Raw genomic sequence first — 23,170 nt, 5'->3', positions numbered from 1 at the left:
TCGTATTCTTGTTGGTATGAGCTCTTTGTACATAAATGTGTGTTTCTGAAAAGAGGTCCACTAGCTTCTCTGAGCCCTAGGAGATAAGAGGACCAGGGGGCTCCCTTATGAGCAATGCGGTCCAGTATTGCAGCACAGAGTAGGGGAAGACGCTGTTGGTGGTGCTGCATCTCTGGGTGGGCATTCCCTGCCCAGCTCTTGTTATTTCAGTCTTGGGCATTTCTATCCCGCCACTGATCCTGAAGCTGACATTGTTTCCTGAATCCCATTTCTCCGTGTTGAAGATTTGCCCCAGCCCTGCATCTCCTCCCTGCTTCTGGCTGATGTCCGTGCACTCTGACCTCTAGCCTCCAACAGGAAAGTATTGGAAGCCAGCCTTGCTCTTTCCGGAGCTTTGAAATAAACTTTCGGCTGTTATTTCTGGAGAAACGGTGCTTCCCAGTGACTCCGATTCCCTGCTACAATCTGCCCTTTCTAGGGAGCAATTTTATTTTGTAGGGAGCAGCATCTGTGCTACTGATTATGGAGAGTCCAGCAATATGGTCCCATTCTTTTCCTCTGCGAGGAGTCTGTGCTAAATGCATCTTCCTGCTGGAAGGGCAGAAGGGAGCGTGTGAGAGGGTGGGGGTGGGGAGAGGTTCCCATCACCGGTACTGGCGTCCAAGAAGCAGGAAAAAAACTCTGACATTAGATGAGCTCACACCATGTCCAGACTCTCCCAATCGTTGTCTCCTCTGACCCTCCCAATCTTACCTACGTAGCAGATGAGGCTCTGGGCTTCGGGTCTGATCTTCCCCATCTTTAGCAATGAAAACACTGAGACTCAGGTCAGGGGACTTCCTTGCCCAAGGTCCCCGCAGCCAGGATGAAAAGGAGTCGGGGAGGCGGAATTCGAATCCAGGCCTTTTAAGACCATCTCATTCACTGCCATTGTCAAGACAGGAGGAATTTTTGACTGGAAACCTAACACCTTTTCTCTTTCATTCCTCCACTGCTCAACTTCAAGCTCCACGAGGGCAGGGGGCAAACACGCCCTCCGCTTGGCTGGGCACAAAGCAGGCGCCCACGAATAGTCTGCTGGGCCGACGCCGAAAGCAGAATCAGCTCTGGAGCTCCTGGAGCTTGTGGGCATTCGGACTAGGTGTGGACGTGCTGGGTCGAGCTCTCAGCCCAGGACCCGGGCTTGGTCTCCGGTTTTGCGTAGCGCTGACACCAGGCAGGGACCAGCACAGCCCGAGGGGCCTCGGGCGGCGCCGCTCCTGCGAGCCTCTGCTCAGCACTGCGCGTGCGCGGCCTTGACCTGGGCTCCGCCCCCGAGTAGGGACCTACAGCGGACCTACCGCCGGCGCGGCAGCCGGGCCTGGGGCCACCGGTGCAGACGCCCCTCCGGACCGGAGCGGCGGGTGAGTGGCTGAGCAAGAGGCCCGGGCGCTGGGTTCGCGTGCATGGGGCAGGTGGGGTCTGGGTGCGGAGGGGGGTCGCGGGGAGCGGGGTCCTAAAGAGGCCGTGCCGGCAGGATGGGTGGTGCGGCCCGCGGCTCCGCGTGCCTACCCAGGTCCTGGGCCCGCTTCGTGGCAAGGAGGCGCGTGGAAGGCGGGCTGCAGGCTTGGGGCCGGGTGGGTGCGGGGGAGGGGCGCGGGCGCGGGGCGCGGGCGGCGGGGCAGGGATGCTGGGGGAGGCGGGTGCAGGAGGAGCGCAGACCTTGGGGGCCCGGGTGGCGGTGGGGTGTGGGTCCGGCGTCCCCTGCCTGCCTGCCTTTGTGCCGCCGCGACCGTGCAAGGCTCGCCCCAATGCAGAGGGGCGAGACCCTCGGGGGCAGTGTCCGGGCCGCAGACGCCGCTGTGGAGCCGCAGAGCCGGCCTCCTCTGCCCGCCCCCAGCATTTTAAATGATGCATCTCTTGGGAAAATTTCTACCGGTCGGCTCCAAGCAGGAAGTGTCGTCAGGAGGCCATTTTTAAAGCCTCCTTCGGGCGGGCCTCCGAGGTAGGAGCCCAAGTGTTTTGATTTTCAGTAGTTAGAAGAAACCCCTGGGAGACCACAATGTAACCCCATTGTACCGCGCCTTCCCTTGTAGCACCCACGCTGTTAGATGTGGACTTGCCTCGGATAATGTGTACCATCTATGTGAGTGTGACAACAATAAACTGGAAAACCACATTGGCATTGTCTTTCCTTCGGCGTTTTGGGACATGTGTCCAGGCACGGCTTGTCCACTGAAGACCTGTGCACTTTTTGCTGGGTAGGGGAAGGATAGATGGTGAAGATTTGACTTGTTCCAAATGCTGATACTGCTCGTTGTGGGACCTCCCCCATCCCAGCCTGCCCTTTTATCTTGTTGCCTTAGGGTCATTGGACGGTTTCAGACCAGGGAGGGAGACAACGCAGTGCAAAAGAATGAAAATTTCTTAACTAGAAAAGGAAAGCCAAAGGAGAAAATGAAAGAAAACACAAGTCCCTCATATATGTTGGATATTTCACATATCCCATTAAAAATACCCTGACTTTAAAAAGTGGGATAATGAACAATTGATCAACGTATCATTAAAAAAATAAAAAGCGAACTACTGGGCACTTTATCCTATTTGAAAATAACAGTCTAAACAGCTAAACTGTAATGTTGTGTTAGAACCCTTAAACATTGTCCCTTAAGTTTAGAATTGAAGTCACCAAGAGGACGACAGACCTTGCTCTCCCAGAGCTGGGAGTACTTTCTTATAGAAGAGCAGAGAGAGAGAATAGGAATGTTGATCTCCTCTGAGTCACACATGCAAAGTTCAACCCATTGTGTGGTGTGTGTACACAATAGGATATACTGCCCAAGGGTTCTGGAAGCCCAGCAAATGGTTGTTTAGACACCAGTGTCTTTAAGCAGAAGCAAGGAGAATGTTCAGCCCTCTAAATTGTATGATATGTTATCTTTAATCTAGGATGTGTTTTTTATTATATTTTATCTTGGGTCTAATATAGCCTTTGAAAAATAACACTTTTGTACCTATCCAGTTATGTTAGGCTGATGACATTCATCGCAAGTGCATTTTGAAAACAGTCAAAGGAGGGCATTATTAGATTTACTGGGCCTCCTCCTGATGTGTTATGCCAAAGTAATACAGGTTCCTTAAAAATCCAGTAATAGCAATTAAAAAACAAAAACTCATCTATTTGCTTTTAAGTAAGGTGATCTGGGCCAGTTTTTGTGTAAGAGGAAGAACAAAAATGTTTCTATTGCCATAAAGTCTGGCCTTTCTTTCTTTGAATCATTCATTGATTCATTGATTCAACCAATATGTATTGAGTGTCTTCTGCAGCCAAGCCCTACTGTTTACTCCTAAACAAGATCCTCGCAGTGAGTTTTTCCCAGTCTTGATTGTTCTCAAGCTACCTGGCATAGACTGCATTTTCTTTGTTCATATGCAAATCAGCCAACTTCAATTTCCAGAATCCATCCTTGGCATGAAAGCGACTAGAGACCATCTAATCCAGACATTCTCATTGTGGGGTGAGGGGAGGGGAGGCATCAGAATCACTTGGGAAGAATTTTAAACCCTATGTGACTTTGCCCCACACCCCTTCTTGAGAAGTACTCTGGGGTTCATCCCCTTAATTTCTAGAAGAAAAGTGCCTGGAGGAGCCTGGTACACAGTCCCAGGGCTTCAACCCAAGTGTCTGGCTTATGTTGCAGGGCGCTTCGTGCGGTGCTCGCTGCCCCCAGGGCTCTGAGTAGACGCCTCTGCGGGGCCTGACGTTGAGACTGATGGGACTTGGTGCCTGAGAAGGAAGAGCCCTGTGATTTGCCATGCTTTTGACTCACATCTGCAGCTCGATGGCTCCAGGCTGGAAGTAAGAACAGTGCCCAGCACAGCAGATACTGTTGACTTCCATTCACAGCCTCACAGTGGGTAGCAGAAGGCAAAGAATTGAGATTGGATACCAGCTGACCAACTTGGTGACCTTAGAAAAGCCACACAGCTTCTCCAGATCTGTTATAAGAAGTAAGTAATTGAAGGTGTACCTTGAGCAATGTTGACGTAATGTATGAATCTGCCTCTGTAGGTACCCCTTCCACCTGATTGGGCCAAGGTGCTCCGATTGACAAACACAGCCAGCCACTGAGCATCCTGATCAGACCACTGGGTAGCATTTAACACTCTACTGAAACCACCCACTTCTCTCCACCTCCTGTTACACTCCCTAAAGACAGCAGCCCGGGTCAGGTGGGGTGGAACAGTCCTGCGTGAGACCTCACTGGGCTCACACCACGCCGGGCACTGTTCCAGGAAAATCTGAAGTTCCCAGAACCTACAAAGTGGTGGCTGTCATGACACACTTTACAGAGGGCATCAGTGATGACGTTTCCAAGGTCACATGGCTAAGCAGGGCTAGGACCCAGAGTGCACTTGCCTAATCGCCTCATTACAGTGCAAGGCTGTGGCCTTGTCCTGCCTCCAGGCACCCACGAGTGGGTTAAGCACAGAAGAGATTGCACAGGATGTCGATATTCTTGCCACTCCTGTACGCTCCTCTTCTGCCCTTGTAATGTCAGGTGGTGGTTCTCAGCCTCAGCTGTACGTTAGGATCACAAACGGGGGCGCAGGCATCATTCTTCTTACAGCTCCCCAGGTAATTCTAGTGTACAGTAAGTAGGGTGACCATCCCAGGGACCTCTTTAAAAAATAAGTGTAACATCCTGGGCATATTATCATAAGTTGGCCCCCGAATGCAGCCAAGGTTAAGAATCACTGGTTTTCTGGGAGATACTTCTGCTGTGTTTGACTGCATTTTTTATTTCAGCTCTTAATCCATTTCTTTTATGAAATTTTGATTTTTCTTAAAGGCAAAAAAAAAAAAAAAAAGGGAAATAACAAAAATTTATCACCATTATAGACCTGAAGTCACTAGGTGTGTTTAATAACTAAATTTTATAATGTTGCTTGTCATAGTACCTTGTTTATTACCTTGAGGTTTTGTTAAGGAACAAATATGCTCTTGTTAGTGTTAACTTTTTCCCCCCCACATATAGAACTCTCCGTTTTAGACTTTCAGAACTCCAGCACGGGTTATATTCTTTCTTTTGAAAGGTTTTCTCTTAAAAGGTTCTGTTTTTAAACTGTATGATAACCTCCTTTGTTTTCTGAAGTCATCGCAGGGGGTGGGCTCTACAGGGTGGAGCATATCCCAAAATAACTCCTCTGTAGACTGAGGGGTGGGGAGCAAGACCCTCCCCTCCAGCCATAGCTCTCCTGCTGCCATAAAACCATAATCTCATCAGGTGCCTTTGTTAGCTAAGAGTTTTCTGCTTCTCTGGAGATTACTTGACTCTTCTGTGTTCCAAGGAGTCTTACAAAAATATGTTGACTGACTTGTTGACAGAACATGTACTGGATGCCAACCATAAGATTAGCTGCTATCTGCATATATACCTTTTCCTCGTGTCAGCCATGTAAATTAGGCATTATTTAGTCCCGTTGTACACATGGGAAAACTCAGGCTCAGAGGTTAACAAGTACAGCATCACACAGCTACTAAGTCAAAAACCTAGGTTTTGAATCTTGTTCTTGGTATCCCAAGGTCATTGCTCTTTCCACTGTTAGACTTTTCACCTGGAAAGCAGAGGCATCAGAAAGCGGGGGCTCTCTTGTCCAGCCCTGTTGCCCCATTCTGGGCCTACCTCCTGTTACACCCCTTGGTTTCAGAAGAAAATCTAGGATCCCAAAGGTGGTACGTTTGTTAGCAACATTTGGAAGTGATTTTTTTGTCATCAATTTGGAATTCAGTCATTTCCAAGTTCAAGGTAGTTTGGGAAAAAGAAACTAATAGTTGATTGATGTGTTTCCTTCTGTGGATGTACCGTTCAGTTCAATTCTGATTCTTTGTAATGGTCTGAAAAAGTTCTTGCTGAATGAGGACAGCTTCTTCCTGAGTGCCATCCTCCTGGGGAAATACGAGCAGTTTACACACCTACTGTCGAATTGTTTCCCCCTGATTGGCTATTACCTGTCCACATGCGTCTGGGCACTTTCGGGTAAGATGTTTTAAAAGGGGAGTGACTGGGAGATATTTAGGTGAGCCTTCGCTAAGGCTGAGCACACAACAGGAGCAGGAGCTGTTTGTGTGGCCTGTGCCACGGGGCTGAGCGCTTTGTCTATATTCTCTAGCTTGTTCCTCCTAATGCCTCTAAGTTGGATGATCTCAGAGCCTGTTTCCTTGCCTGACACGGAATAGGAGAAATCACTTGCCCCAGGACCCAGCAGAGAAGGGACAGAATCTGAGTCTGAACTGCAGACCCTCCACCTCCATCCCAGGGTAGAGCAGCAGTAGCCCTGCCCCTGTGACGGGATGTGGCCAGAGCCCCGATGACGGGATTTCTGCAGAGAGCTTCCTAAATTTGCTTCTGTGTCTAGGAAGGATGCAGTCAGTCAGCTAATACTGATTTGGGTGGGCTTCTCTCATGAACAGAAGTACTGTGTGATGTCGTTGGCCAGCTGCTTTTCTTACTCTTCACGTGAACGTCTGACGTGGAGACACGTTCATTTGCTACAGGGTATTTCACCATCTAGCTGGGCTGGGAGAGGAAAAGGTCGTTCAGTAACTAGCTTGTACGTAAACCTGAGTTGTAATTAAGTTGGCCTTAAAGCATCTTCTCCGTGGTCATTGTACGCACCTGCCAGCCAGTAAGGCTAAGGTGGACGGTTTCTCCCCACAGGTCCTTTTTCTTTTAGGCTGTACAACTAAACAAATACAACGCAGATTATAAAATGAGATTCAGTATATGTTCTGGAAAGACTAACTGCCAGGCAGCTAAGAAGCTTGTGATTTAGCCCCTGGGACTATTTTTGTGATTGGCGTCATTGTGTCTTTTTCCATTAAAAAATGGAAAATGTTTTTAGCAGTTTTCTGATGTGAGTAACTTAGCTCTAAGCACTTATCATCCCATTATCTCATTTAATCCTCACGACAGTGCTGTGAGGTAGGTACTGCCATTGTCTCTGTTTGACAGAGGAGGAATCTGACAGTTTGCTGCAGGTCACACACCTCAAAAGTGATGGGACTCGTATTTAAAGCCCTGTAATCTGACTCGAGAACCTGTAGCTTTAAACACTGTTAAGTACTTATTTCTGTCCTAATTCTGTTGAACACTTGACGTTTACAGTATTTGGAAATCAAAGCTTTCTTTTTAATAAGTATTTATCCTTCATGGTGTTTATAGCTCTCAATTTCACCAAACTGGTTTCTAACAAACCCGTTATTTTTTTCCATATATCCCCGCAATAAATCCTTAAGAAATCAGGGGAATTGTGCTCCAAGTCAAAAGCAAATGCTGCACTTAGGCCTTTTCCCAGGAAAAGACAAGATGGTCTAGAGGAAGCATGTGACACACTGTTCCACATCTCTCTGGCATGTGCCTGTCATCTAGCTGAGGCTGTAGATAATTCTGCATTTAAAAGCTCACTGTATGCTGTTAAAAAAACAAAAAAAAAACAAAACCAGGCAACTTACTATTAACTGACCATTTTCATTGCATCAGAAGTTACTAAGTATTTTCTGCGTTTTTGAGGACCCTTCTAAGTTATCTAAAGGTTTGTTTCTAGTCCTAGGAGGTTGGGTGCCAGGCATTCTGTAACAGGTGTGGTGAGTCCAGAAGGCAGGTGAACACCAGCAGCGATGTCAGCAGTGACTTACTGAGCGCCCTCTGGGTGTCAGGCACACGCACGGTGCTTTGTCTGCAGTGTTTTACGTAATCCTCGGTCATCAGCCCACTGGCAGTAATGTCAGGAGGACCCAGCTGGTTGGGCCTGAATGTGAACCAGAGGAATGGGGAGGCGGGGGCGCAGGTGTCCCGGCTGTGGCCTCAGGAGTTGTCCACATGTAAGTCCCATCACCAAAGCCACATGAGTTCTTCCATGCCACTTGGTCCATTTACCTCTGGCTTGGGTGTTCCGGCTGAGATCTTACCCCCTTGACAAGCCACACAAGTTACAAAGGCCAAAGAGAACTCTGTGTACTTGTTTTAAAGACACCTGACACCTGGACTAACATAGAAACATTGCATTATTTTGAGAATGTTTCAGAAGTCGAGAAGACACTTTCTAACAGGTGTCATACTTCATGGCCTAGATGTCTGGCCTTCCCCATAAACTGTTTGCTAAGCACAGCCTCACGCTTCGTATTGGCACTGGCTGCTTTGGGTTCTGAACTCAAAATCACTGCTGACATGGTTTTGTGGAAGCACCTCCCAGGGGACTCTGCATTCCCTGGGCTCTCTAGGTGGCTTGGCTAAGTCCCTAGGGACTTGCCTCCATCAGGATGACCTCCACTGCTTGCTAACGTGCATGATCTTACCATCCAGCCTATCTCACATGTTAGGTCTTCAGTTTTAGCAGGAATGGCACCTCCGCGTTTTAAAAGGACTTGGAGAGAAAATGGCAAAACCTCCTTCTGTGATTTTTGAAGAATGTTGGAAGCTGGGAAAGGTACTGGAAGACTGAAAATGTATGAATGGAATCCTGGTTTGGATGATGCTTCAAATGGAGGAATCTCATTCTGTGATTTGAGAATTTTTTAGGATTGATGTGTAACGTGTTACGTTGGAAGAGTTGCTATGCAAATTGTGCAAAGCAGGCAAGTTGCTTTTTCTGTTTCTCTTTTTCTTCCCCTGCCCCCCTGTAACTAGTAGGATTATGAGGCTGGTAGATGAGAGACATACATACCGACTGGAATGCAAATCTTTGTAGAGAGTTGAGAACTAAGGACTGGGTGAGAGAAGAGAATGCCGATTAACAGGTAGTCTGTCAAGCGGAATTAAGTTGGTTGTAGCTCCAGAGTCAGGATATAAGAAAGAAAGTTACAAGGAGGCTGCTTTCAGTTTCATTTAAGGATAAAGTCTTGACGATGAGAATTATGTAATGAAAAAATTAGCTGCTGAGGGAGGAAAGAGTTTTATTTACGGCAACATTAGAGCATCAATTGGTGAAGATATTCTAAAGGATTAAATGTCGCTAGAACTTTCAAACAGTTATTTCCAATACTGGGTTTCATCAGACTTGCACGGCAGGTATGCTTTTATAAACCACACGTGTCCCTTCCCCTTCCCACCGAGATTTAGACTCACTGACTTTGGAGTGAAGCCCAGCTGTGAGTCTGGGGCTCCTCCAGACCTGGGAACCACTGGACCAGGTCCCCTTGACCACCCCTTTTCAACCCCTGTAGGCTTTGGGCCTGTGGATTTCTTAGGTTCCGGTTGCAGCCCTGGCTTTCTCCATTTTAAGAGGATGAAAATGCTTAGGTGAACATGCTGCCGATCGTAGCATTCTTAGATGATAAAAAGTCTGTGATTTCAGGGATCAGCTGTGTCAGACTGGGCGTCGGGGTCACCTAGTTGAGCAGGCAAGCCAGTGGGCAGCTTGCTTGAAGGCACTCGATCAGTAGCAGAAGTTCTGGGTGTCACTGTCTGTGTCACTGTCTCCCTTCACCAAAGCCACTGCACAAATCTGGGAAGGAGTCATCAGCTCCTAGTGAGTCCTCTGAAAGTCCTACCTGTTGTGTACACCAGGGGTGCAGTGGAAAATGGAGGTCCTCGTCTTTGCCCATGAGTCTCTTTTCGCCAGTTTGAGGCATTCGTGCGTCCTGTCCTATTCACGGTCCCCTTGCATAGGTAGGTGTGTGAACATTGAGCCAATCGATGGTGCCTTGCAACTCCACCTCCCCCGCCCCCCCAGGCCTCTGCCCACTTGATGTCTGAGGATTATACACATTGCAGGTAGAGCAAGTCTGATTGAGCCCTCAGATGTCCCCAGTCTTGACTGCATACTTTGGAAGGAGGTAACTATCTTGTGCAAAAGCAACATAGGGAAAAGACAACACTGCCAAAGAAAAGAAAGCTTGGTGTCAAATATAGTATGTTCTTATGATGCTTTCCGAAAATGTTTTTAAAGGACAAGTTCCATGCTAGACCTGAGCATGCAGTCACTGTTTCTCTTGACCTTGCAGAGGGACCTTCTGGTCCAGCAGATGGGCCTTTCGGGCTTGGGTGTGGCTCCTGGCCTGGTGGCCGTGCGCCAGGAGGGGCCTGTGGATTATCCCCTGCAGCTCTGCCCACCCCTGAGCAAGTGCTTACGAGTGCCCCTTGACATTCAGAGAAGCACTCGGAAACTTCCCAAGTGTTCTCTCCTGCTCCTTAGCATTGGTCATCATGCCAGCACCATGGGGGAGTTGGAGACACGGCCTTAATTCTAGTAGCCAAATGAAAGCCTTGAAACTCAAAAGGTTGAAGTGGTTTTTTTAAGGTCATAAAAGACAGGTTTTTAACAGATTCCCAAACCACAGCAGTTTTTGCAGCGCCTAATTCTTTGTACTCTGGGGGGGAAAAAAGTGCGTTTAAAGATAACCATGTTTATATAAAAAGTAGTCACTGTTCCACATAGTGTGGTCCTTGCTCTAGAAATGTGCGTGTCTCTCCTGCGGAATCAAAGCCACCTTCTTGTCCCCCTGGGCCTCCCTGCCACCCTCATTGCACCCTCACAGACGTGTCCTCATAGCCGCTGGAGGCTGGTGCTGGACATGATTCACAGATGTGTCACATCGCTGCTCCGGTCTGTGCCCTGGTTCTCGCTCGTAGAGGCAAGGCCATATCCGTGCTACCGTCCTTAGAGCCTGCCTTGACCAGTCCCCGCCCTCTGACTGTCTCCTTGTGTTTCCTGCCCTCCGCTCCTTGCTCCTTACCCCCGTCTAAGCCTCCTTGCTGCTCCTCCTGTGCTCCACACGCACTTCCACAGATCTTTGCTTTCTCTTGGCGTGAAACCCCTTCTCCCAAACAGCCACAGAGCGCACCCCTGGCTGCCCTGCGGTCTCTGCTTGAATGTCTGCTTCTCACAGGCTCTCCGGATGTCCCTGCCTCCAGCCCCGAGCCCCACAACTTCACCTACTCACTCCCTCTGCCCCTTGTCTTCTTTTATGGTATTTTGTTCCCAATTACTGTCTGACAAATCAATATATAACCTGCTGCCCCCCATACCCTCATGAGGGTATGAACTGATTTGCTTTTGGTCACTGCCCTAAGCACTTAGGACAGTGCCTGGCACGTGATGGATACCAAGCTGTTGGAGGAAAGAGCATGTGTCTATCTGGTACTGTCCGTGTTGACGTACCGCTTGTGAAAGCAAATGGAGCATGTGGGATCCACGCTGGTAATCGGCTCTACTGTAGAAACAAATGGGTGCTGGAGCCAAAGCCCAGGCCACAATGCTTGACGACTTGTGTGTTTCACAACTGAAGTGACAACCTCCTGTACTGTGAGGGAGGCTAGTCAGAAATTACACCTGCGAAATTGCTAGGTGCACTCAGTGAGGCTTAAAAATAACTGTCACTGATCAAAGGCCCTTCTGAGTGACAGCGGTGAGTCCCTTGCGCCCGGTATGTTCACGTTTACAGTCGGTCTAAAGTGGTGACTTTTAGGGGGCTGAGTTTGAAAGTATTTTCAGTTTAGGCTTGTCATTCGCCAGCTGTTGTATTGTGTGTATCAACATGTGTCTAAAAGTACTATATGTTGACATTTAGCATAAGTCCTCAAGGTCATTGACATAAAGGGTAAGTTTGGAAATAGCTTAGCTAACCCTTACGTTCATGTATTCATCATGCTTTGTGATTTCTCTTTTTCCCCTTAGTGTTGCCTGGAACATCAGAGAATTGGAAGCCGTCACATCTGGGGACCATGCACGGACTGTGGTTGTATATAAAAAAAGATAATTGAGTATGCTCCCAGGAGGTACCCACGTCTCTGCCAATCACAGGGCACATTGAGGGATGCCTCCGAAGGATTTTCTCATGTGAAGTCTCTGGCTTTCAGTGGACTCTGTTTAGAAATGCAAATAAAGAAGATGAAGGACACTGGGCAGCAGTTGTTCACTCCACAAGTGAATGGACATAATTCCCTGACCATGTCGCCCAGACAACCGAATGCTGATAATCGAGCGCCTCGGCCAGATAGGCAAGACGCTCAGACTCTTCTGTGTCAAGGCTCAGAGGCAGAGCCTTCCGTGTTGACCACCACTGCATGTGTCAAGTGCAAAAGTGTGCATAAAATCCCTCTTCAGGACTTGAGAAAGGGCACCGGGCAAGGCCCAAAAGAAGATGGGTATGAATGCTTCCAGTGCAGCCTTGGTGTGGCTTCTCCTCACTTTCATTTGGGGGACAGTAATCCCAGCGCTACTCATGTAGGAAATAAAATGGAAACCATCTCAAGTCCTGGCAATCACAAATTCAAGGTAAGGAACTTTAAACCAGGCAAATACTATTGTGACAAGTGTCGCTTCTCCACCAAGGACCCTCTGCAGTACAGGAAGCACACACTTCAGCATGAAGAGATTAAGTTCATTTGTTCTCACTGCAGCTACATTTCCTACACCAAAGGGGAGTTTCAGAGGCACTTGGTGAAACACACGGGCATATTCCCTTACCAGTGTGAATACTGTGACTATGGTGCCATCAGAAACGATTACATTGTCAAACACAGGAGGAGAGTTCACGAGAGGGCTGGTGGCAAACGGCCGCCCAAAACTGTTGCCAAGCTGGAGCCCAAGAGAACCAGCACGTCAAAAACCACGGAGCTGTTAAAAGCCTCCGATTCCAGCTCTGCTTTTCAGAGTAAGTTGTCAGATCAGCTTTCAAGATTCTCCCTCCATACAAGTAAAGACAAAACTCACAATGTCAGGTCATTACCTGAATCAAAGGAACACCAAAAAGATGTGGTGTGTGTTCCAAATAAAATGCCGCTATTGGAGCCAAATGAAGTCACTGTGTTCGAGGACAAAAGCGTGGAGGTGGAAGTGTTGTCTCCGGCCAGAGAGCCCGTTCAGCCCGGAATGCCCCTAACCGTTGTGGCGCCGGCAGAACTGGTGGTCCCTGCAAACTGTTTAGCCCAGTTGATAGATGTGAAAGTTGTCAATGGAACGCAGCAGCTTGTTCTGAAACTGTTTCCTCTGGAAGAAAATAATAGCCTTGAAGCTGGTGGGGGTGATGGAGGGCATTCTGAACGGATGACTAAAGAGAAGAGATTGAATGAGCAAGAAAAAATAGTTTCTGCAGAACAAACAAAGTCACTAACAATCGGAAGGAATGTTGCACAATTTAGTGGTGTTGATAATCTTCAATCATCAGTTCAGAAACAACTTAAAAATGTGAAGTGGATGAGGTCTTATGACTTTTTCATGTCAAATTCTAGTGTGCACAGCTATAGAGAGTCCTTTCTCAACTCTGAGCGAGTTGAGTATTTGCAGAAAAAAAGCCACATGTATCCACATAGAACTAGTCTTCCTCCTGTTGCCTTAAAACGTCCTTCCCCATCATCTGTAGACAAGAACAGTGTCTTATGGGGTCTTGGCTCTGCATCAAATCCTTTTCCATATAAAGCTGCTGTTTCTTTTACTGAAGATGGAAGAAATTTACACAGTGATCCACAGAGGTTACTTCCTCTTGCTGCATCCCCTGCAACCATTTCCTTCTTGGGAGAAAAGGGCTTATTGCCCATAAGAAAAAGTAACTTGGAATCTAGACGTGAGATCAGTATTCCTGTGACAATGGTTCCATCTACTAGGAAGGTGAAAGACAGCCAGACAGAGGAGTACAAGGCAGTTTCAACTATAGGCCAACGTAGAAGTGAGTATTTACATATAAACATAACGGGAGAAGACAGAATCAGATCTCAACAGCCTGGGGATAAACCTTTGGAATTAAAGAATTCTGAAAGGACCAGTGACTCTTTCGAGGGCCCGGTCATCTCCTCCGTATTTTCTCTGAGCTCTGGATCTGAAGACGTCCCTGAGGGCGTGAAGTGGAATAGTTCAACATCCAAAATAAAGTCAATTGAACTCTTGCGCAGAAAGATAGCTCAGTTAATTGAATCCTGTGGCAAGCCTTCATCTTTGGCTGCAAATAACACACATCGCCGCTCTGTGGGGCAGGCAGCAAAGGTACCTGAGAAAGCCGCCCCTGAAAGTGTTCGAGAAATTAATGTGTCATTCACTGGCACTGGCTACCCCCCGGGGACTGTCCCCAAACCTCGGGATGTGGGCAGTATTTGTGCACAGCTCACCCACAGTAAGCACATGTATCCACAGTTTGCAGGAGGCCGCAGTGGGAAAACTGAAAGCCGGGGAACCAGGAAGGCTCATGTTGCTACTCCAGTGTTGATCCCCAAGGGGGCAGTCTTGAGGGTCCTTAATTCCTCCAAGGATGCCCACGTGATAGAGGCTACGTGTGGTGCACCTGTCAGCATCCCTTGCAGTGAGACCCAGTTGATAAAACCCATTCCATTCTGCCCAGCGAAACAGATAAACTCAGACTTACAGTCTCTGACAAGTGAAAATGGGGCAGTAGACATGTCCCGTACCCTTGACACAACTCTTCGGCCTAAACCAAGAAAAGGGAGTGTGGTTTGTAGCACCACCGCTAAAAAAGCTGGCCCCCTGCATGGTCTGCAGGGAAGCAGTGAACTGAGCAAGCAGGGAAAACTGCTTCCCAGAAGTCTTTCTATAAGTAAAAATAAAAGCAAACAAGTGCACCCATCCAAGAAGAAAAGCAAGATTCAGGCTGATGCCAGCCACTTTCTCAAGGACCCTTCGATCTTTCAGGTTGCAAGGCAGCTGCGGCTGATAGCAGCCAAACCAGACCAGCTGATTAAATGCCCCCGTCGCAACCAGCCTGTCATAGTGTTGAACCATCCAGATGTTGACTCACCAGAAGTGACCAATGTGATGAAGGTAATAAACAAGTACAAAGGCAACGTCTTGAAAGTTGTCTTATCAGAGAGGACCAGGTGTCAGTTAGGCATCAGGCGGCATCACATCCGGCTGACCTACCGGAACCTGGAGGAAGCCAACCAAATAAAAAGACAGATGATGTTGAAAATGAAACTTAAAAAAGTTCATAAAAACAACTACCAGGTGGTGGGTGCCTTGCCTGATGATGCACAATGTATATTCAAGTGCTGGTTTTGTGGACGGCTGTACGAAGACCAGGAAGAATGGATGAGTCACGGCCAACGACATTTGATAGAAGCAACTAGAGATTGGGATGTTCTCTCTTCCAGGGGCAAATGAGCCACAAATGGGTGTTGGAAGCAAAGTGTTTTTCTTGTAGTTCATTCTGGTTTGGGTTGGGGTTTTTCCCTGCCCTCCCTGACTCACTAGGAGAAATACAGATTGTAGGAACGGGGGAAGGACCCTTAGTTCTTCAGACCCCTTGTGGGCATGATGGGGACCAGGAACCCGGCGTGACCTGAGATACGTGACTGGAACTTGGAAGGTGTCTGAAGCCCCTGGAACAATACACACAGATTTAAGTCCATGCATTTTTCTGCAGAGAAGTGAAACGTGCCACCGATTTTCAGTGGGATCTGGGACTTTTCTTTGTTTGGCACCCCTTTTTCTCAGTAGATACCAATCTTTTGTAATCCATGCAGACAAAAGGCTATTGAAGAATCAAACCCGTGCTTTGGTGTGCACACCACTTTTTTTGGCGTTGACGCGCCTCCTGAATATTTGGTATATAATGGAAATTATATTTTCTAGTGTTACCTTAAATTTGGTTATAGAAAAGAGGTCATTCTTTTAAATCCCTGACCTCTCCTCTCCCCGATAATACTCATAAGTGTTCTTTATAGCACAGAGAGCTGTGCTTATTTGGGAGCTGTTTTAAAGAATGATTCCAAGGGTTTGCCTGGATGTCTTACTTCAACAGCAGGTGGTAGAAAAGAAAGAAAACATTTTCAAACTACTACGTTCTCTTTAAATATCTTAATTTATGACAGCTGGGGAGGGAATGTGTCTCTTTGCAAAATCAAAAAAGAAATGGTCACAAAGGGAAAATAATCTAAAATTAAGTCTCCTGTTTGCCCTCACCACTTCCACAAAGCAACCAATTAAAAATGCGAATGAACAGGCTTCTTACAACGTAGGTAAACTTGGGAAGATAATTCAAGGTCAGATTGTAAAGACAGTTGTGGCTTTAATGTGACCGAGTTTTCATTTGGGAACTCAGCCGTAGACCACGGGTGAAGGCCGCACACCTTCCCTCCGTCACTTACAGATCGCAGACACGGCTCTCCCAGGTCACAACCCACTCCCCCTTTGCCATTCTTCTGAACAGGCCCTCCCGGGGAATAAGGTAGCTTCCCCACTCACGTCCTATCCCTTTCCTTTTGTGCCTTTCAGGCCTCTTAAGGTTTTCCCTCGTGAAAACCTAAAAACGGGCAGGCGTCAACAAAATGGAAATCCCCCCCATCTCTGTTGAGGTTATAGACACACCATTCCTGGGTTTCATCGACAGTAACAGTTTCATCTGCTGCTAGTGTATCTTAGCCGCAGGCAGGCTCTGCCTCACTGTCCCTAGGACGCAACTCCAAGAACTCCCCTCTCTACCCACAGACGTCGGGACAAGGGCTAATCTCTCCAGCACCTGCGTGTGCATAAGTAAAAAGCCCGTCCTCTGCACTGCATGGCTGTTTAGGCAGGTCGTCAGCTTGGCAAATACAGCTCAGACTGGATTTTAGTCCTCACTTGCCCACTGCACTGGGCACCGAGCATCATGCAGAACATGAATGGCTCAGCCACCAGGCAGGTCCAGCGCTTGTGTCTGCCTCCCGGTGGGGACTGCTCCTTCCTTAAGGAATGTGTGGGGGTAGTGAATGAAACTAGGGGCTGTTACACTGAAAAAGACCAGGGAGATTTCTGTTGCTTTGGGTAGTCAGAGACTTTTTTTTTTTTTTCTCCACTTGGGAAAGTGTTAGACTGTCTTCTGATAGGTGGGATTACAATTCTTCGTAGTTGGTTCTCAGTTACAGGTAATCAACATTTCTTATATATAATTTAGTACATGATGGTTACGCTGATTGGTTAACTTTTATTGAAATTTGGATTTTTATATGTGTATATGTGTGTACACATATAAATATTTTTTACCTTATGAAAACTGCAGTAGCTAATTTTCTGATTTCCTATTTTGTAATGAAGTTAAGTGCGCTGGAAAAATATAAAATGTTTTTTATTCTAGAAAATTTATTTTGAAAGTACCTTTTTATAATGTTCTGATCTCACTATTAGATAATAAAAGCACAGTAAGTGATGGGTCTGATTTGTATGAACAAACATACAAACCAACCCCTGTGGATCATTTCGTTACAGTATTTCATCCCCATGCATTTCTGGTTGGTGCTTTTTGGGGAGTGGAGCTTGTGGACTTCTCGACTGCAGAGGAGAATATTCTGAAGGTTTATCTATCCCTGCGTGGATTTGTACCTCCGGCGTGAAAGGAGCCTCCTGAGATATTCAGAGGAGGAGAACAGACTGATTTTTTGTTTGTTTTTTCCCCTCTATACCTCACTACTTAGTAGCATCTTTCCTGAAAGGTTTGGCATGGCCTTTCAAGAAAGATGACCATGAATCAGGTCAGAGTGTTAAGTGTCAGCATGAAATGTGTACACTTTGCAGCATCAACTGTTTTTCAAGTGTTACCTAACCTCAGCTTATGTACTTGTACAGAGCTAACTTGTGAGCAGAATACATAGCTAAGCTTCGGGGGATTTTCAGAACTACAGTGCTTGTTAAGGAATTAAGAGGGTGCCTGGAGTCGTAAAAAATGAGAAAGCAAAAATTGGCTATCTTCCTTCCCTATGTAAAGAACTTTAGGAAATAGCTTGTTGACATGTAGGTAAGTGTCATGAGATGAGTATGTCATTTCTAACAAAATTGAGAAGGTAGCAGGACTGTGTTGGATGTTTGTATACTTCATCTTGGTTTTGAAGGACCTCCACTCACGAAATTTTATTAATAGTACTAGTAAAATCATTTTAGACTTTTTAAAGATTTTCTTTGGGGGATCAGAAATGAGATGATCTTGTTATATTTATGATATGACAGTGAAAACTTAAAAAGAAACAACTCTTAAGTATACTCTAATAGATTATATTTTACTCACAATTACATTTTACAAATACGAGCCCCAAACAATTTCGTGAGCCCCTGTTATGGGTCAAGAAGTGCTGTCTGTTGAACTAAACTGAATACAATGTGTTAACCCTCAAAAGCTCCCGCTTTCTCTAGGACACACGATAGAAGCCATCCCAGAAAATGAAGGCGTGATGCTGCTCAGCCTTTGGATTAATTTTTGAATCTGTCAGTCAACGTGAGCAAAACATGAAACACCGCATAACATGTTTTAAGCATTATAAGTCCTGCGTTAACAGTTTGTGTGTCTGCTGCTTTGTTTTTGAAACATGTCTGTAGCTAGATACAGAAGTTGGAGTAAATTTTGTTAAAGCAACTACAATCTTCTCTGCCTTTCATTTCAAACGTTAAGCATCCTGTCTTGTATGAACCACATAAAGCGAAAGAGCATCATGCGACCCAGCACGGGTGCTTAGCATTCCACCAGGGTGTATTCTGACTTAGACGCACTGCTCTTTAACCTGCACACCCTGAAATAAGGCCAGGCGACTGTTTTGGTTTGCATTGGCTGAAATCCACAGAGGTGCTGGTTTGGGCAGCAGTGTTCGTTTTTCATACATGGTCAGTAGCCTCCTCAGGGGCACATAACCTGCCCTCCGCACGTAGCCTCTCAGCCGAGATGGGGGCCTGGATGGGAGAGTGCCCGAGAGTTTGAGCCTCCGGGCCCACGTGACTAGCTGCACTGTTGATGGCATCTATCCAAATGTAATTGGTCCCACACATATTTGGGAGGGAGTGGGGATATTTGGAGGGGGCACAATTCCTTCACGTCATTCTCAGCACCCACGTTGTCAAAGAGGGAAAAGAGAATTGGACTGGAGATGGATCTTGGCAGACCCTGAGGGAAACGGGAGATGCGAGTTGCTGGAATTGAGCAGTTTGGCTGGTGATCTGAGTTGCAGTGACTCATTATCCTCATCCCACAGGTCGAATCTAGTAAGTTGTCACCTTTGGTCATTTAGAGGAGAGAGCAAATAAGGCGAGAGCAGATTTGTCGTATGCACGGACTCCCAGGGGTGGCTACAGCATGAATAGAAGAGGAGATTGGGGAGAAACTGTCCTCAAGATCCATCAAGTTAGGAAGTGGCAGTGACGAATCCACATTTTATTAGTAAGAAAACTTAAGCTCAGAACGATTAATACCCGATTCACTGGGTTTACATGCAGATGAGTGAAAATAGAAGAGTGTTGAGGCAGAAAGCACTGTGATAGCCCCTCATGTATGAGGCTCTTTACAACACGTAGCGCCTCTGGCTACCACAGGTCACACTCAGCATGAATTGTCTTCTTAAGGTTCCCACTCAGATGGGATACCGTGCTAAGGAATTTGGACTTACTCTAAAGCAGATAGTGTCAGCTTATATGTAACCTTAACTTTTCCAGTAGCCACGTTTAAAAGAGTGAAAAGAGCAGGTGAAATTAAATATATGTGATGCAATACATCTAAAATATTAAACATTTTCAATCAAGTTTACTGAAATCTTTTGTGTATACACATGTTAAACTTTTTAAAAATAAAGTTCAGAAATCAAGTGTGTATTTTAAAGTTATAGCATGTTTCCATTTTAATGCTAAATTATTTACCATGGGATGTACTCCTTCCAAAACAAGATGTGTTTAATGGAAAGATTTCAGACTGCTGCAGTTTTTTTATTTAAATTAAAATTTTAGTTCTCCAGTCACCCTGGCCACATTTCAAGTGTTCATTACCTATGTGTGCCTGGTGGCTGCCATATTGAGCAGCCCGGGACGAGGGGAAAACTGTATTGTTGTAAATATACGCTTACTGGGTGGGAAGAACTAGATTTTACTTCTGTATCTCTGAAACTAGGGTAGGCTAGGTCTCACTCTTGTTTAGGGGATACCAGTGCTGTGCCAGATTCTGTATTAGTGCCCAGCAGTTCTATTTGTAGGCCTATACCTTAGAAAAATGGTTGCATATGTGACCTTTTGAGGATATTTTGCAACTGGAGTTGGTCAGCCAAACAAGTGTTTATTTCTCGTTCACACTGCATGTCCCCAGTCTGACAGGGGTGGGGGAGTGTCTCATCTTGTAGCTGTACCAACCGAACCAGTTGGGTTCCTGCATCATGGTAACAGGGAAAGAAAGCAGAGGATCCTATATAACAGGTGGGCTTCTACTCGCAACCCAATGCCCAGAAGAGTTCACAGCCCCCCAAAGGGGCTCTGCAGTCCCCTCTTTGCAGAAGAAAAGCATATTGACCCCTAATGATCTCTAACACACGGGGTCAGAGGGTCCCTGCTGGAAGAGTACAAATGGCAGTCACCTGTGTGGAAAGCAACTTGCCAGTCTGATGGTTGTGAAATGGTGACAGTCGGCGAAGAGCTGGTGAAGATAGGAAAAACAGGAACTTCAACATACGTTTGGCAATATCTCAACTTGAAGAAGCAATGTTCCCGTTTTCACTTTGCTGATTCCTAGTGAGATAGTATACTTTCGCAAGTGTTTATCGGACTTGTTCATTTGCGGTGTATGGCCTGCTGGTATTTCATCCATTTTACTATTGAGCTACGTATTGATTGTAAACTTTTTAAAGAAAATCCAGGTATATTTAAAAATCCATAAAGAAAAAAGATTTTCCCTTTAGGTTTGGTGCTTCTTGTGCTTTATTTTAGAAATGCTTCTCTACCTTTCTTCAGGTTCACGATTCCATATAATAGTGGACAGTGTAGTAAAATACAGGCTGTCAGAGGCTTTGTAAAAATCTTTTGCAAAAGATCTGGGCCCAAACTTTTTTATATGAAAAACACCTAAAACATATTTGATTGATACCCTCGCAAAAGTCAGTCCCAGGTGAGTTACTCAGTTGTCCTAACATCCATTTTTGGAGAGTCTCTGCTTTTCTCCCTGGTTCCAGGTTCCATATTTGTGTGGATCTACAGCCGGGTGCTGCGGCATTATGCTGTGTATTGCGATTCTTCAAAGTTAATTCTAATAAGACAGTTAACCATTGACGGAGGCATCTGCAAAGTGGGGAGACTTGCCCTAGCAGATATTACAAAGCTACAGTAACGGTCTTGGCTCTTCCAGATGCATGTTAAAGTCGGCTTGTCAATCCCTGTTGAGATTTTGATTGGAAGAGCGTTGCACTTACAGATGCACTTGAAGAAAACTGGCATCGAGGGGAATATGTTACTACCATTTAGTCTGGTAATTGGTTTGAAAATGTCATAGAAATAAAGTGCTGGACCCATGTTTTATAATTTATTCCCCCAATTTGGGAGAAAAGATCTCATTCACAGTAACAATAAAAACTATAGGTTGCATAATCAATTAATACTATGAAGAAGGAAAAAAGTATTTTAGACCTTCATTATCACTTAGAGAGTGGTCAAATAAGAGAGGTCAGCAAAATTGCCAAGTGCAAATTCAATATTTTTAAAAAATCAGTTGAATTCCTACATATCAGCAATGGAAATAGCTCTGAGAACAATGCTCCTGTCACTTCTATTTAACAGTTTAATAAAAGTCCTAATTAATGAAATATGACATTAAAAACAAACACAGGCGTCCTTGTATTTTCTATGTAAGCAAAAGCTTAGCGCTTAAGAGAAATCAATATTGGAAGAGACAAATGGTTTCTTAATTTCACCATTTTGTTAAAGCATAATTTCTGTCATAGGTTTTTGGAAGATACATTTGATCAACTTAAGGCAATTCCCTTCCATCGATAAGTTGCTTAGATTTTTTTCATAACTACATTTATTAAATTTATATAATATTTGAGTTACTTTGAAAACAACCTAATGGAGTGTATTACTTGAATAAATTTTTCTCATGTTAAATCTTCCTTATATTCTTGAGCTAAACCTTACTTTGCCATGATCTCTTCATATGTATATACTGCTGTGTTTATAGATCTAATATTAGAATCTTTATGTAAGTGACATTGGTCTGTAATTTCCTCTTTTAGTACCACCCTTAAACCATTTTATTATCAAGACATACTCCTCTCATAGAATGGGTTGGGTCACTTTTCTCTGTTTCTTCATTTGATGCCAATTGTTTCAGAGAACAGAACTCAGCTGGTCCTTGAAATGTTAAGCCATCTCAATAGTAAAAAGATGTTGGACTTGAATTTTTAGCAAAGGAAAAACATGGATGGGGGAGGGCAAGCTGAACCATGTCAAATACCAATGATTTCTATGATTATCCTTTTTCAGGTTTTTTCTTTAAGTCAGTTGTGCTACTCTATTCTGTTCAATTCCATATCTCTAGAAAAATATAAACAAGTCATGTCCTTTTGGTGTTTACATGAAAGGAGGATGCTGCATCTGACATTACTCTGTGGGACACAAATCCATACGTGACTGTGTACATCCACATCCCCATCCTCGGAATGGGTCAGTAAAGGTAATAAATTACTTGAGTAGGTGTGCACTAATAAGTTTCGAAAAGATTTCATTCAGTTCATGCATGTAGCCCATAAGACCTCTAAAAGCAGTTTTCCTCATCTCCATCATGCTTGAAGACACGCCTCTATGTGGATAAAGGACCGGGTTAGAAAGCAGTGGTGCTCGTCAGAGAATGTTGCAGAGAACTGTCATGGATGTTGCTATTATGTCATATCTTCAGATGTTTCTCAGGGCACTGGTCATTTTCATAGCCCCGGTGCCCAATATTATCTGGACTCAACCCACTGGCAGTACTGTGGCATGCCTAATCTGGACTGTACTGGGGGTATGCTCACCTTTGGGGGACCTAGGGTCCCAGATCAAAGCACATGATACAAAGAGTGGTCTGATAGAACACTGAGCCCATACTAGTCAGAACACTGATAGCAAAACTCAAATTTGCAATGGTTTAAATTCAGCAAAGATTTACGTGTCCTCACGTGAGGTCCACTGCAGGCGGGGCAGCATGTGTGTGTCAGCAGAGTACAAAATAGAGAAGAGAGGGGTGGAGAAGACAGGGCTAGCTCTTGATGGCCTGAGCTAGGAGGTGACACATGCCGTGTCCCCAACTGTCTATTGGCTGGAATTAGCTCAACATCTTCAACTGCAAGGGAGATTAGGAAATGTAGGGAGACACATGGAATATTTGGTGATCCCCAACTTGCCAAAATAACTGTACAACTATGAGCAAGTGCCTCGACCCCTCTGTGCCTCAGCACGTGGAGGATAAGCCTCAACTCCATAGCATCGGCCTCACCTG

At 45.7% G+C, this 23,170-nt stretch overlaps 1 protein-coding gene across 3 annotated transcripts; it reads left to right on the top strand.

Annotated features, from left to right (window-relative positions):
- Window positions 1-1,297: 1,297 nt before the first annotated feature.
- On the top strand, window positions 1,298-18,310 carry ZNF518B (zinc finger protein 518B). Of its 3 annotated transcripts, XM_074321376.1 has the most exons (4): window positions 1,321-1,403; window positions 2,076-2,240; window positions 3,681-3,990; window positions 11,659-18,310. In XM_074321376.1, the coding sequence occupies exon 4, from the start codon at window positions 11,857-11,859 to the stop codon at window positions 15,088-15,090; it is 3,234 nt and encodes a 1,077-aa protein (XP_074177477.1). In that variant the 5' UTR covers window positions 1,321-1,403; window positions 2,076-2,240; window positions 3,681-3,990; window positions 11,659-11,856; the 3' UTR covers window positions 15,091-18,310. The 3 variants fall into 3 exon arrangements, with proteins under 3 accessions (XP_019572153.2, XP_019572156.2, XP_074177477.1); XM_019716594.2 differs by lacking the exon at window positions 2,076-2,240 and having other exon boundaries at window positions 1,298-1,403; XM_019716597.2 differs by lacking the exons at window positions 2,076-2,240; window positions 3,681-3,990 and having other exon boundaries at window positions 1,298-1,403.
- The last annotated feature ends 4,860 nt before the right edge of the window (window positions 18,311-23,170 follow it).

The sequence above is a fragment of the Rhinolophus sinicus genome, linkage group LG02 (genome assembly GCF_036562045.2).
Source record: "Rhinolophus sinicus isolate RSC01 linkage group LG02, ASM3656204v1, whole genome shotgun sequence".
Classification (NCBI taxonomy): Eukaryota; Metazoa; Chordata; class Mammalia; order Chiroptera; family Rhinolophidae; genus Rhinolophus; species Rhinolophus sinicus.
This window is presented reverse-complemented; position numbering and strand designations above follow the sequence as displayed.

Excerpts from the sequence above, each read along its gene's own strand:
- ZNF518B (XM_019716597.2), top strand. The coding sequence starts at position 11,857 with ATGCAAATAAAGAAGATGAAGGACACTGGGCAGCAGTTGTTCACTCCA.